We start from the raw sequence: 16,870 nt of genomic DNA on the forward strand, positions 1-16,870 counted from the left end.
AATCCTATACCCCTTTTATATTTTGTCTACACTCCCTTTATTCTACAATCCTATACCCTTTTTATATTTTGCATATACTCCCTTTATTCTACAATCCCATACCCCTTTTATATTTTGCCTACACTCCCTTTATTCTACAATTACAAGTTTTGCAAACAATTCAAATTGCATCAAACTGATTTTATTGAAATACTGAAAACTTTTTAACTAGTTTTCCACTCTGGTGTACAATAAGTACAATATGTACAATAAGTACAATATGTTCAATATGTACAATATGTTCAATATGTACAATATGTACAATATGTTCAATAAGTACAATATGAACGTATTGTGTATTGTATAGTAAGAACGAGAAAACTCTGAAATAGGAAGACGACTTTTATACTCAAGCAATGACTTTAAATAGTTCAATGAACATAAAACACAGCAATTGTGCAGTGTTAACAGAGCCAATTAAATTGATATGTAATTTAATAAGTTACTAGTAAAACTTCACTAAAGTATTGCTATAATGTCGTCTACCTATTCTACAGTTTTCTGGTTCTTTCTGTTTCAAAATTAGACGAAGGAACATGCTTAAATCCTAAAATATAACTTCTTCAGAAAATTACAACGTTGTGTTGTTATCATAAAGAACAAAATAGTTTAACATTTCCTGGGACAAAATAATAAATAAGAATCGTGATTCACAAAAAAAGGAAAATCATCAGAAAAAGAAAGAAAATTCGGAACAAAATTTGTACAAAGGAATTGAGTCTTGTAGCAAAATCTCATTTTCTAATCCCTATATCTTTGCATCCTTGGATATTTCAAACTTAGATTCTTTAATCTAAAAGAATTCATATTTTGAAATATCTAGCTAAGGTCTATTACATTTGGTTGCTAAGATATAGGGATTAAAAAATCAGAATCTGTGGCATAGACTCAATTCCTTTTTTTCATTAATTTGCTTTTCTTTTAATATGGTGTAATTTTCATCCTAAATTCTGGGGTTTGATAATTCCCTGAGTTTGTGGCAAAGACTCAATTTCTCAACTCAACCTTCAATGATGATGGAGAGGGATATTAAAGTGAAGACTGAAAGGTAGAATGCACAAGGCTACCCTGTATATCAGGGTGTACAAGGAAATATTGTACCTGCAGATGGGTTGGTAGTAGATGTAAGGATGACAGGGATATGATGGTGAAGGGTAGGATGCACAAGGTGACTCTGTATATCAGGGTGTACAAGGAAATATTGTACCTGTAGATGGGTTGGTAGTAGATGTAAGGATGACAGGGATATGATGGTGAAGGGTAGGATGCACAAGGTTACTCTGTATATCAGGGTGTACAAGGAACAGAATACAAGACTAACCTGAAAAATACGGGTTTTTAAATTGTGAGATGGAAATATTTATTTGATTTTATAGATCTAGTAATTAGGACTTATTTTCCCAATGTGTTTAAAAATGTATACATCATGGAATGTTGATGTTGGAATTATTTTTAATGTACCTCTAGATAAACACAGGTAAGTATTTAAGTATTTTACAAAAGGAATTGAGTCTTTGCCACAATTTCAAATTTCCTAATCCCTATATCTTGTCAACCTGATATTGGAAACCTTTGATATTTCAAACTTACACTCTTTGATCATAACAGATTTCATAGTTTGAAATATCTAAGGTCTACAACTTTGGGTTGCAAAGATATAGGATATAGAAAATCAGAGTTTGTGATTAAGACTCAGTTCCAAAAGATGTAAAAACATTCTATCTTAAAACTAATTAAGCAAGTTCTGCAGTTGATTTCTTTCAAGCTTATGTAAAGATGACTTAAACACCGTTTATTTTTATTAAAACTAATTAAGCAAGTTCTGCAGTTGATTTCTTTAAAGCTTATGTAAAGATGACTTAAACACCGTTTATTTTTATTAAAACTAATTAAGCAAGTTCTGCAGTTGATTTCTTTCAAGCTTATGTAAAGATGACTTAAACACCGTTTATTTTTATTAAAACTAATTAAGCAAGTTCTGCAGTTGATTTCTTTCAAGCTTATGTAAAGATGACTTAAACACCGTTTATTTTTATTTTATTAATTATTGACAAAGGAACAAAACACAAATGATATTTTAAAATCTGACAACTTGACAGATTTTATAGTTTTAAATATCAAAGCTTAACACGACATCGAGTTTGCAAATATATAGGGATAAAAGAAAAAAAAATGATGCTAGTATTCAGTTCCTTTTTTATCAAAACTAGATTTTCAATAGTTCTGAACGAACTTTATAAATTGTGGTCATATATATATTCTGAAATATTATACTAGCTAGGGAACCCAGCTTTGCGTGGAATTTTCACTGCAAAAGTGGACCCACTCAAACTTGAACTTTAAACATGCTAAGAACATTCTCGTGGTTCTCCCGAGTTCCCACTAAAAATATAAATGTTATGATATGAGTTATGATATGATCGGATATCTTAACAAATAAACAGAGAAATCATTACTTTGTATACAGATCGATTCTGAAGGTACAAAACAAACAGAAAGTTATTGGATTAGAGGAATACACATTGTTGTTTTGAGTATTATAAGTAATATTATAACTAGATGCAGAATGTTATATTGAAGAACTATTTCAAACTTGCATTTATCCATATCATTTTCAAGGTTGGCATTTATTGAGGAATGCAACCAGAGCTGGGATCTCGATATCAAATGTGGGCCCTTTTGAATTTTCAGAGAGAATCTGCTTGATTTCTTGATTTTCTCTGTTTTCTCATTGGTTGAACGCAAAACTTTCTGATTTCAAGGTTGGAATTTATTGATGAATGCAACCAGATAAGGTAAAGTACTTTTAGTACACCTTCATTTTACTTAATTCTTAAGGATTAAAGTTAAAGTGAAAAGATTAAAAGGGGTACACAATTAAATTAAGAAGGATGTTTAGTACACAACTTAATGATATCCTACATTTTTCCTGCTGTTGAAATGCGCAAGGCAATTTTGTGGAGAAACCACATAATCAAAATCAAGGAGTTTTCATTATTATAAACATTCATATCTAATTCATACTTGATCAGACAAAGCTTTTAAGGATACCATTTTTAATCGGACATTTACATCTTTGCATGGAATGTCACTTGAAATTACGCTTACATTCCCTTAAAGAAGGTTTTTTTTACGACTAAATGGAATTAAGAAAGGTTTTTGCGTAAAAATATATATCAACTTTTAAGGCATTTCAAAATCGTTGTATATCAATTTTTATTAATTTTAAATTATAAAATTTATTTTTGGAGCCATATTTAAAACTAACCAAAACTTTTAAAGACATGATTTACTTAAATATTCAACAAAAAGTAAAAAAATATCAAATACTAAAAAAGTTCAGGCTAACAAGATTTTAACCGGGACATAATTACAATTACTGTGTCCCGGACTAGTTTATAGTTTATTGTAAATCATTACCGAAATATACTAAACCTATATATAATATATATAATATACTATACCTAAATATATAATATACTATACCTATATATATAATATACTATACCTAAATATATAATATACTATACCTATATATATAATATACTATACCTATAATATAATATAATATAATATATAATCAATGTGTTCTGAGGAATTGCTAAGCTCAAATTCTGTTGATACGTCGGTGTTTGACTCGAAAAGTTTTTAACTCTGATAATTTCTCCATTGGTTGTTGTAAGCAAGAAATGAGCAAGTCACATTCGCAGAGAATCCTCAAATAAAAAAAACAGTTTAAAGAAACTGAAACATTGTTTTCTATAGTTCATACTTGATCAGACTAAGCTTTTAAAGGCACCAATGTAAATCAGGTATTGCCATCTTCTTTGCATCACTATAGTTTTAGTAGAAGTAAATATTTCCATTTTCTGTTTAGCGCCGATATAAGGATTTATCTCTAATTGGATAATGAGATAGATAGAAAGATAGATGTTACCGTCATACTATTTCTAATTGGTTCAGAATTACGCTTACAGTCCCGTTAATCGAAAAGTGTTGAAACTTGACTGCTATATCCGTTAGGGATATACCAGCCTCACAAATATATTTACATTTTTTTCATTTGACAATGGGACAAATAAAAACAAATACCTGTGAAAATTCTTACTGCTAAGTGTATGAAAATGTATCTACCAGAAAAAAGCTCGAAAATAGATAACAAAACCCGTAAAAAAGTTTATTTTATAATAAATGTTGAAAGATAAAAGCATCAATAAAAGTTTAATTTATCATTGGAAAGCCAGAGAACTGGACTGGAGAATTCGCTAAATCTAGTGGGTTAGGTTAAATAGGCCTATTATAGGCTTGTTACTGTAAAAAGTTGAATCCGGCTCGGTATACGAGGGCCTGGATAGGTACAGCAATAAATCACTGTACATCATTAAATATGGGTCTTGTGTTTATTGACAGGAACTGTAATTAAATATTTGTTTACTTTCCAATATTCCAAGGCAGGGGACAGGGGTTTCTCGGTAGTAATTCAATTATGCTTATTGTTTTTTTTTCTTTTATTTATCGTTAATAATTACACGGAAACTATATTTTTTACTATTCTTCTATTTTTCGTCAATAAAAAACAAGGGTTTAATTGTTAAGATTTTCCAACGGAAGATTTAAACTATGTGAATTTGTAAAGTATAAATATAACAACAAAAAAATTAGATAAATACATCTAATTTTTTTTTACTTATGACCAAAATATCATTTTCCTTTCTTCCCACTCTTACAGTGATTTATCTGTAGAAAATATATTTCCTAGATCTTTGGTCCGAGATTCTAGTCCTGTATTCAGTTTTGTCAATTCTACATTTTAATAATTGAATAAAATCGATCTTTTCCTTAATCTGCCATTTATATTTTCAACTCTCGACTATCTATCTATCTGCCATTTATATTTTCAATGCAACTTTTTTAAAAATAAGTAATTCTAAAGTTGTTTAATGTCATTCCTTGACATTCATAATTAAAGGGACAGTAAAGGAAAAATGAAAGGGGGTATAGACTGAAAGCTAATCACTTTAGCTCTCGATCGCAACCCATGAAAGTTATATCTGATGTTCCTGTCTCAAGAAATTGATTTACAACTGTGTCAAATTTATACGAAAATTAATATATATACAATTTTGTATAAAAGTAGTGGGTTTAAATAGATCAAATTCAGCAAATATGCAACCAATCTGAAAACGATAATATCCCCGAGAAAGCTAATTATTACTTAGGTTTACTCCAATTCTAATTTTATATTTGTTATTTCTATTTTTAATAGATTTAATTCATAATATTATGTACACGTCCGAATTACTTCACCAGAAAATCCACCAATGACAGTGCAGTACAGTGTTCACGTGATACAGGCAAAAACACGTGATCAGTATACTGCTCTGCCATTGGTGAAAGTTCTGGTCACGTGATTTAAGTTTAAGATTTTCTAAATTTTACATATATGAATTTTCATATAATTTTAACACAGTTTTATATCAATTTCTCGAGACAGGAACATCAGATAAAACTTTCATGGGTCGCGATCAAGAGCTAAAGAGATTAGCTTTTAACCTATACCCCCTTTCATTTTTCCTTTACTGTCCCTTTAAAGGAGCGAATATATAACTAATATTTAATCATTGTATTGTCCTGATACTATAGATTTGTAATAAGAAACTCAAAGAACTGCAGTAAGTATAAAAATAGGGCAGCCAAGTTGTCAAGATAGATTTGAAACGGACTTTCAAGGTCCTATCTCGGACTTTCAAGGTCCTATCTCGGACTTTCAAGGTCCTATCTCGGTCTTTCAAGGTCCTATCTCGGACTTTCAAGGTCCTATCTCGGACTTTCAAGGTCCTATCTCGGTCTTTCAAGGTCCTATCTCGGACTTTCAAGATCCTATATATAGGACATTCAAGGTCCTATCTCGGACATTCAAGAACCTATCTAGGACATTCACGAACCTATCTAGGACATTAAAGAACCTACTTAGAACATTCAACTTCCTTTATAGGACAGTCAAGATCCTATCTATACATAAAACATTCAAGGTCTTATTTAGGACAATTAAAGTCCTGGAGTAAGATCAATATAGGACAGCTAAGGAAAACCAAGAGCAAATACTCATTTCAATGTAGGCCTACCACGGCCAAAAAGTAATGTCCATGAAAGCCTGATGGAAAATTTGTGTAACCTCATTACATAGTAATTACAACATCATTAAAACAATCTTTTATAATTATGTAATAGATTTTTGGAGTAAATAAATAATCGTCCATATGATATTGCATGCTTTTCATTGACATTTTTTAACGGCAAACAAAAAAGCATAAAACTATGAATTACGAGAAATGCATGTTTAAAGGACCAAAACGGGATCAAGAGAGATGAGATTACTGAAATAAAACGGCTGTACCGGAGAGAATGGTTCTGTTTTCAACAAAACAATCTCCCGAACCTCGATTAAGATAAAAGTTCTAATATAAAAGGGACTGTAAGCGTAATTTCCTCCATGACCCTCCATGCAAAGATACAGCGATAATCAGAAAACTCTGAATTAGGAAGACGACTTTAAAACTCAAGTAAGGACTTAAACTAGTTCAATAAACATTAGACATAGAAATTGTACAGTGCAAATAGACCAATTTTCACTCAAATTATCCTTTGCTAAGTTCCTAGTAAAAATATTTGCTTTGTAACAACATCAAAACGCTTAAATATTGTTATAATGTCGTCTTTCTATTCCATTATCATTATTATTACCCTCCGTGCAAAGATATCAATGCCCATTTTACAACGGTACCCTTGAAACCTTTATCTGATCAAACATGTCTGTTTATTTCTGTGAATTTTTCCATTGTGTCTTATAAGCAAGTAATGCGCAAGTCACTTTTGCAGAGAATCCACAAATGCGAATAAACAATTAAAAAACAAAAAACATGGAAATATAATTTATACTTGATCAGAAAAAGCTTTTAAGGGTACAGTTGTAAATCGGGCATTGCTTTCTTTGCACGGAGGGTCATTTAAATTTACGCGTACAGTCCCTTTAAGATGGCCCTAAGGAAGCATGAGAAAAGCAACAAACAAGGCCTTAAACTCGAGGCAAATATTTGAAAAAACAAGTTTTATGTGAAAATGTTTTACAATTGCAGTAAAGTTTTAGAAGTTTCAGTTTGAGTTAAGGTGACTTTTAATTTAATCAGCAACCCTTAAACGATTCACAACGGTACCCTAATAACTTTCAAATTGTTAATCTGTATGCTACATTTTGAACTCAACCTTATCAGGGGGGCGGAAACGTTATGTACGTGTGTTTTACCAAAAGAGTGTGTGTAAGTAATAACGAATCAAAGGCGTGTATACATAGAGAATAGAATATCTATTAGAGGGGAATTTACTAGAAAAAAGTGTAAAACGGCCATTTTGTTGTACTGTTTCCATACTGCAGGTGTACTTCACATATTTATGCTATATAACCTTTTGGGCCCTGGAATATCATTTTATAGAAAATCTAAAATTATTGTTAAAAGAAAACCAAATTATGAAATAGGCTGGTTTCATAATTGACCAATGATCATTTCACATAGATTCTATTCCTTCCACTTTATAAACGATGATTTTCCGTTATAACTATAAATCAAATGATGTTTTTTATTCACCTAATTCATTATAAAGTTAATTTAACAGTTTAAAAAATTCGAAATTGAAATAAATAGTCTAGGGAACATACTGTATTAATGTACTCTAATGCAAATAATTTGTGAACATTTACATGATTTGTACTCTTTGAACTCCCTTTCAGACTGAAAGGGACTGAACAAATTCATACCGAGAGATTCTTTAAATTCCCCTCTAATATATATTCTATTCTCTATGCGTGTATAGTGTAGATATATACAGTACATAAGAATCTCGGTATTTGTACAGTCTAGGGAGTACATTTTTTTATTGTTAATTGTTTACTTAAAAATAAGTTTAATATACATGTAATCTATTATTTACATATTTAAGTCAACACTATAAGCCAAATTTTCATGCAAACAATATAATTAGGTTAAAGTTTACAATAAACTACTTGTTATAAGCTTAATTATAATTGACGACATTGTTCTGCAATTTCCTTGACTGGTTTCATGTTGTGTGCCTGCACCAAGAGAGTGTGCGTGTGTAATAACGAACTCGTCTGCAAAGCAGTGCGACTGGCTTTCTCATGCCAGACCAGCGCCATTTCCCTTCCCTTTATTCTTATTCCCTACATATTTTTCATTTTGGTTTTTGAATGAAAGGATAGACCTTGATTGAGCTACAGTTCGGATGATTTTTGCTCTTGGTTTATAGTTTCGAGTGACAGCTGACAAGCGAGCAAATGACTAATACATTGTATCATTTTAACTCTTTGCTAAAAGGGTCTTGATAAAACTTAAAGTTTATAGATCGACAATATGTATTGCTCTAGATGTATCTATAGTAAAGTATAAAGATATATTGCTTCTCTATAAACTTGATACCCTGGAGAACCAGAGAGAGAGATTATCTAAGAAGGATGTTTGAACAAGTTTACACAAATAAGGATTAAACATATATCAAGTTTTTATAAGAATAATATCATGTAAAATATTAGGATCATTTATCAAAGGAATCAAAGGCTTATTGTAACGGTAAGGTTGGGTGTCGTTAAATTTCTTTAAACACGGGCAGCCGTAGTACATTTGAATTACTGAGCCAGGTCAATCTTTCCGGCCCCAGTTTGTACGGTACCTAGCTCTATGGACAGGACTAGCTGGTGCAACAAGGTTGACGCGGTCAGACTTTATGCTTCATATAGGCTGAATTTACTTTTACTAAAGGGGCAGAGGGGCGTGTAAAGGGACTGTAGACGTCTATCTATCTTTAAAAGTGTTCAATTCTCATAATTCACTATAAGTCACTATTACAGAGAAACCACTCACTATAGTTTCAGTAGAAGTAAATATTTCCATTTACTGTTTAGTCCCAATATAAGGATTCATAACTATAATTGGATAATGAGATAAATAGAAAGATAGATGATACTGCAATACTATTTCTATTGGTTCAGAATTGACAATAAACACATGACTGAACTCTGATTGGATCAGGCGCTAATGGAATAGCATACAAGTGTGCACTATTGTTTAGAAGCTTTGAGTTAGAAAAATAAAGATATCTCATACATCCATCAGCCAAAGATTTAAGGGGTGAATCGGACATGGCAAGGGAAAGTTACTTGAGTTACTTAAAAGGTACGTTTTCAGCTTGTTTAAAGAGAATAGTCACTGATTTCTAAGCTCTACATTTTTCTAAATTACAAAATGAACTGGTATTGCATTCGCTGTACTGCGTGATAAATTGAACAATTAAAAAATTTGCGTTTCACGATGAATTCATAAATAGTAAAACGCAAGTTTTGACAACCTTGCAACATAATTTTCAGGCTTGATAATGGTCTCCTAGTCTCTGACTTGGATAGAAGTTTGACAGGAAAATATTTTAACCAATTAAAGGGACTGTAAGCATAATTCGAAGTGACCCTCAATGCAAAGATGACAATGCCCGATTTACAACGGTACCCTTTAAAGCGTTGGCTGATCAAGTATGAAATAAATAAACATGTTGTTATTCCTTTTAACTGTTTATTTCATTTGCAGGTTCTCTGTAAAAGTGACTTTCGCATTTCTTGCTTATTAAAAGCAATAGAAAAATGTTCAGAATCAAACAAATTTCAAGTCAGAAAAACGGCGGTTGTAAATTAGGTATTGCCATCTTTGAGAGGGTCAATTAAAAATACGCTTACAGTTCCTTTAAGAACTGTTCTATGTACTTTCAAATGTAAGGAAAGTATATCTTAGAATTGCAATTTCAATTTTACATAATCCTGTCAACAAAAAGGAAAAATAATTGGAGCAAAATAATCTTTCCCTTTGGGGATAAAACCTAAAGGGTTTACTCTCTTTTAAATTTACCAGTTTTAGAATTAGTTTCAATTAGTTTCTAGACAACAAGGGGTTTAGCTAAAAAGAATTTCAGAATCTATTCAGAAAAATATTTTTACATTGTACTGCAAAGGTGGAATGTTGGATGTGGATCGACCTTGCCACTGCAGGCTCCTTTACATGAACTATATACTTTTATTTTATTTTTTTTTTAATTATTTATATTTTTTATTGTTTTCATTTTTTAATAATTTTTTTTTATGTTTTAATTTTTAATTTCATTTTTAAAACATACTCTAATTTGGTAAATTAACACGTTTCAAACTTATTCTATCCTATTAACCACCACTAATTTAGGATGATCAATTTAGGTATTTTTTTCGAGTGAAGTCAAGCCCAGGCAATTTCTTATAATTTCTTTGAAACGTAATGTATAGTAGTATCCCGTAGTATTATAGATAGATGTTAACAAACTTAAAATGACTCAGGTATAAATAAAACCCAAATATGTATAAAAAATGCAAAAACAAATATTTTTTATATCAAATATATTTATGTGTTGCTGGTATTTTTGTATACGTTTAAAAACTATAGATAATTCTAAAATATATTTAAAAACCTTTTAGCTATTCCTATCATTATTAAAATATACATGTTTTGTTAGGTTATTAGAACAAAATTCTATCAAAGTTTATAGAACAGATCTTTTAAATTTTGTTTTATAAAAATTCGATCTAAGTGTTCTGCGGATCAAGTTTCAGTCATGTAGGATTACTTTAAGCAGTGTACATAGAACAAAATATAAAGAAACAATAGTATAATATTATATACTTCACAGCAAGGATTGTAAGGCAAGGAAAGTTATTTCAAAAGTGTACACATCTTTTGTACTGCAGTGTACTGTCTCTGGGCGGTAATGTAAACACAAGACGGATGTCGAAGCCTGAAATGGGATCCATCTGTCACATAAAAAATCGATGAAATAATCTGGTCATAGGAAACTATTATGTGAATTTTGAAAGATTTCAAAATTTAATGCTTTTAACCTCCTCGGATACTAAACGAACAACGATGCATCTATTCTTGTTTACAAATTCCGCCCAAAGAGAGCTGGTTTCAATATGTACGCAGAGTATACACGACCGCAATAAACTTTCCTTGCATTACATTCTTGCTCCACAGGAAAATAAAACGATTCAGCTGGAAAAAAGATAGATATTATTATTTATTGAGTTCAATGCACTTCTGAGCAAAGTTTTTTTTCTCCTCCTACATAACTGATTTATAAACTTAGAAAGAATGAATCGTCAATAGTTGAGAAAATAACTTAAATAACGACAATGATTTGTACTCTGCAACATTATTATTATTTTTTATAGACTTTATCAACAAAATCTATATATATTAATATAATTATGTATGATGAGATAAATTGTAGAAACCTGACTTTATCAACAAAATCTAAATATACTAATATAATTATGTATGATGAGATAAATTGTAGAAACCTGACTTTATCAACAAAATCGAAATATACTAATATAATTATATATGATGAGATATAATTGTAGAAAAGAAACCAACTTGATAATACAATCACAGCGGGTAGAAATTATAACTTTCCTTCCCTTTCCATGACCTCCCGTTCATGATTTAAAGGGACTGTAAGTATAATTTCAAGCAACCCTCCATGTTTAGAGGGGTGGTCTGATTCAAAACAATACCTTTTAAAATATATTTGGTCTGATTTGACCCTCTCCGGTTCTAACGATATAATTTTAAATTAAATTAAATATAATTTTTTAAATTTCAGACATATTAATATTTTCTTTCTAGAAGTCGCAGAAAATAAATGTTTACAATTGTATTTTTGAAAACCAGTTTGAACATAGAATATTTGGTATTTTCGAGGTATGCATTTTACGTCACCTGAATTGAGTTCACACTGTACGCTAGCGAACACTCCCGTTTTACACTTTTTGAAAAATATACACACAGAGTTCTCTGGCCTCGATAATCAGACAAAAGTTTAAAGGGTGCAGCCATTGTAAATCGCACGCACCCCTGACCCTTCAGTAAAAGTAAATTCGACCTAAAGTCTGACCGCGTCAACCTTGTTCCACCGACTACTAGTCATATTGAGTGTCTGCTTTATTTGGCCAAAGTCCAGGCGATACAGTACAAACTGGGACCGGAAAGGTTGACCCGGCTCGGAAATTCAAATGTATTAAGGCTGCCCTTGATCGTGCATTGCATGAGGTGTCACACACGCTTTCAGTCTCTTTAAGACAAATTTTGGATTCCTGCCGGCTATAACTCTATAATTGGCAGATGTATATAATATCCGCCTTAAAAAGAAAAATATCAAATATCCGCCTTTTAAAAGTAAATATATAAAATATCTCTCCTATAAAAAAACATATACTGGTTATCCTCGTAAAAAAAAAAATATGTTGGATATCTCTCCTTAAATAACAAATATTGGATATCTGTTCTTTATAGGGCAGATATTGGATATCTTATCTTTTAGGGCAGATATTGGATATCTGTACAAAGAACATATATTGGATATCTGTCCTAAGAACATATATTGGATATCTCTTCTATTTAGGGCAGTTATATGATATCTAAAGAACAATCATTGGATATCTTTCCTATAAAGTACAGATATTGGATATCTCTCCTGTAAAGGACAGATATTCGATATCTCTCCTATCCAGGGCAGATATTGGATATCTCTCCTATCCAGGGAAGATAACTTTTAATGTCTTCCGGCTTCCTGCAGGGATATTCAAAATCCTCATGAAAGATCTAGAAGAATTTAAATCTACTCTATATTGTGTATCCGGTATCCGCTATAAAGATGACAGAAAAACTTCATGTCATCCTCAATATCCACATCATAAAGGTAAATCTTGCTAATTATAGACTTCCGTAAAAATACACAGTAATGCCCATATTTTTGGGATTGTAAAAAGATAACATTAAGCCTAAATTAATAAAAAAAAAAACGATTCACGCATTGTTTTAAAACGGAAAAATACTGGGTTTCAGAAAAACCCGCTATGATTACGTAATAGAAAGTATTTATTGTTCTGGCCCTAGGGATATCGTTGAGCGATATTATAGATCTATTTATGTTATGTTTCTAATTAGGAAAATGTGTGTATTACGCATTTTATCAAATAAGCAAACAATTCCGATCTTATACCTGCTGTATACAGTCAATCACTTTGGTGTACAGTCACTGTAAACTCCGGTTCGACTATTTGGTAACTAGAGCAAGCAGTACGGTACATATATAATACTATATACGGCAAAATGGGACAGTAGACGAGAAGTTAATCAGCCCCAAGGGAGATTAAAGTGCAGTTCGCACTAATCCGGGCGGAAGAACTATTTTTACCTGCCAACTGCCTGTTGAAATTGAGTATCCGCCGTAAATGGCGGATATTGGTTTGACGAGGAATGAGATGAGAAGGTTTGAGAAGCAAAGGTTTAGTAAGAGAAGATTAACTGTTGAGCTCATCAGCTGATCATGATGTCGAACTGTTGTAACAACCAGCAAGTTGGAGAGTATCCCTAAACCAAGTTTGAGTCATCTTCTTAAAGGGACTAATCATGTAATTTCAAGCGACCCTGTATTGAAAGAGTGACATGTCCTATTCACAGTGGAACCCTTTTAAAATTTTATCTAAATAACAATAAGAAATATATTTTCGTTTTTCTTGTCGTTAAAAGCATTTCCTTCATTTTTCCTCAAACACAAATTCGCAAGTCACTTATACAGAATGACCACAGCTAAAAAAAAGACTAGAATATCTCATTCCTTTATGATAAGTCAAATGACATGCCACTCTTCAAATAGATGGTCACTTGAAACTGCTTCTTCAGTTTCTTTAAACAAAATCGCTATTTATCTCATAATTGGTTCAGACCAGGACACTAAAAGATACTCTAGCATTCTAGAGCAGCCGTATTTTATGAGACCGAATGTTTCTCTTGACAAAAAAAATCACGCAAAGGAATTGAGTCTTTGCCACAAACTCATATTTTCTAATCCTTATATTTTTAGTCTAAAGGTTTAAAACTTTGATATTTAAACAAAGATTATTTAATCCGACAGAATTCATAGTTTTAAATATCCAAAATCTATGACATTGGGTTGCTAGGATATACGGATTAGAAAATCAGATTCTGTGTCAAAGACTCTATTTCTTTGTTGGATTTCCAGAATATCTAGATTGATGGTAGAATTTCTATTTACTTCTGATCTTAAGTTAAACCTGAAAATGAGAGAAACATCTCAAGAAGGACCATAGCTACGATCTCCTCATCATGGTTTATCTTCTCTCCATCTCTTCCTTCTCCGTCCCAGCTCTGGTTCACACTATCCTCAATCCCTCTCCCTTCTCCGTCCCAACTCAGCAAACTCTGGTTCATTTTTCCCCGCTGGGGATCTAGGTTGTATTAGACTGTAATTAGATTAGATGTAGGAAGGAACAAGAGAGAGGACAAATATGGAAAATTATAATAATATAGATTGTATTTACATAAACAAACTTAAACATAAGTTTACAAAATTTACATAAAATAGTAATTCTAGTGATTGATGCCATAAATGGCATACAATGCAATTCAATAAACATCACCTCAAATGCCCGGCGTTACCCGTGGAATTTAAAAATTTTGAAAATTATTTCCATCTTGAAAAAAATCTGTTTTTTTAGGCTATGTTACCCCCAGGGTATCCATGGGTTTAATAAAGAAATTAAGCCAAATTGCTTCAGACGTTTGACCAGCTATAGTTAACATACAAATATATAAATAATTATATAGAAGACAAGCGCTCTAAACTTTAACCTCCTTGAGATCGTATGAGAATTGTTTTATTCAAAAAGGCAATACTGTCTTAAATGCTGTACATGGTGAGGACGTAAGGTTCTCCTGTACTACAAACTCTCCCTGGAGAAAACGTATAGGGTGGTTTGAGAGGAACGGTTCTCCTGTACTACAAACTATCCCTGATTGAGAGAACGTAAAGGATGGTTTGAGTGAAAGGTTCTCCTGTACTACAAAACTATCCCTGGAGAGAACTTATAGGATGGTTTGAGAGGAAAGGTTCTCCTGTACTACAAACTATCCCTGGAGAGAACGTATAGGATGGTTTGAGTGGGAAGGTTCTCCTGTGCTACAAAATATCCCTGGAGAGAACGTATAGGATGGTTTGAGTTAAGAGGTTCTCCTGTACTACAAACTATCCCTGGAGAGAACGTATAAGATGGTTTGAGAGGAAATGTTCTCCTGTACTACAAACTATCCCAGGAGAGGACAGATAGGATGGTTTGAGTTGAGAGGTTCTCCTGTACTACAAACTATCCCTGGAGAGAACGCATAGGATGGTTTGAGAGGAAAGGTTCTCCCGTACTACAAACTATCCCTGGAGAGAACGTAACAAAATATCTCCTATACTACAAATTCTATACGAAAAGAGACCTATAAGATGGTTTGAGAGAAATATTTCTCCAGTGCTAAAAACTACACAAAGAGAGATAGTATATGATAGGTTGAGAGAAAATTTGCTCCTGTTATAAAAACTTTACAAAAAGAGAAAGCATTTTATGGTTTAAGAGAAATATTTCTCTTATCCTTAAAACTTGCACTGAGAGAAACATTGTACTAAACGAGAACGTATATTATGGTATGAGAGAAATATTTCTTTTGTACTAAACGAGAAGGTATATAATGGTTTGAGAGAAATATTTCTTTTGTACTAAACAAGAAGGTATATAATGGTTTGAGAGAAATATTTCTTCTGTACTAAACGGGAACGTATATAATGGTTTGAGAAAAATATTTCTTCTGTACTAAACGAGAACGTATATAATGGTTTGAGAGAAATATTTCTTCTGTACTAAACGAGAACGTGCATAATGGTTTGAGATAAGCTTTTCTTCTGTACTAAACGAGAACGTATAATGGTTTGAGAGAAATATTTCTTCTGTACTGAAAACAATTCACGAAGAGAATGTATAGTTGTTTGAGAGACGCATTTCTTTTGTACTAAACGAAAACGTATATAATGGTTTGAGAGAAAAATTCTTCTGTACTAAACGAGAACTTATAGATTGGTTTAAGAAAAAAATTTCTTCTGAACTTAAAACTTCACAAGAAGAGAATGCATAGTTGGTTTGAGAGAAACATTTATTCTGTACTAAACGAGAACGTATAAAATGGTTTGAGAGAAATATTTTTTCTGTACTAAACGAGAACGTATATAATGGTTTGAGAGAAATATTTCTTCAGTACTAAACGAGAACGTATATAATGGTTTGAGAAAAACATTTCTTCTGTACTAAACAAGAACGTATATAATGGTTTGAGAGAAATATTTCTTCTGTACTAAACAAGAACGTATATGATGGTTTGAGATAAATATTTCTTCTGTACTAAACGAGAACGTATATAATGGTTTGAGAGAAATATTTTTTCTGTACTAAACAAGAACGTATATAATGGTTTGAGATAAATATTTCTTCTGTACTAAACGAGAACGTATATTATGGTTTGAGAGAAATATTTTTTCTGTACTAAACAAGAACGTATATAATGGTTTGAGAGAAATATTTCTTCTGTACTAAACAAGAACGTATATGGTTTGAGATAAACATTTCTTCTGTACTAAACAAGAACGTATATAATGGTTTGAGAGAAATATTTTTTCTGTACTAAACAAGAACGTATATAATGGTTTGAGAGAAATATTTCTTCTGTACTAAACAAGAACGTATATGGTTTGAGATAAACATTTCTTCTGTACTAAACAAGAACGTATATAATGGTTTGAGAGAAACATTTCATCTGCACTAAACGAGAACGTATATAATGTGGTGAGA

General features: G+C 31.7%; 1 protein-coding gene across 1 annotated transcript in view; it reads right to left on the reverse strand.

Annotated features, from left to right (window-relative positions):
* Positions 1-16,658, reverse strand: part of LOC111715979 (uncharacterized) — a 29,234-nt gene extending 12,576 nt beyond the window's left edge. The window contains exons 1-3 of the mRNA XM_023491419.1: positions 14,261-16,658; positions 13,381-13,556; positions 1,247-1,360 (exon numbers count right to left, since the gene is read on the reverse strand). Of these exons, the coding sequence (XP_023347187.1) occupies positions 1,247-1,360; positions 13,381-13,556; positions 14,261-14,417 (447 nt within the window). The 5' untranslated portion in view covers positions 14,418-16,658. The remainder of the gene's footprint in view (positions 1-1,246; positions 1,361-13,380; positions 13,557-14,260) is intronic.
* Between the last annotated feature and the right edge of the window lie 212 nt (positions 16,659-16,870).

The sequence above is a fragment of the Eurytemora carolleeae genome, unplaced genomic scaffold (assembly GCF_000591075.1).
Source record: "Eurytemora carolleeae unplaced genomic scaffold, Eaff_2.0 scaffold19, whole genome shotgun sequence".
Classification (NCBI taxonomy): Eukaryota; Metazoa; Arthropoda; class Copepoda; order Calanoida; family Temoridae; genus Eurytemora; species Eurytemora carolleeae.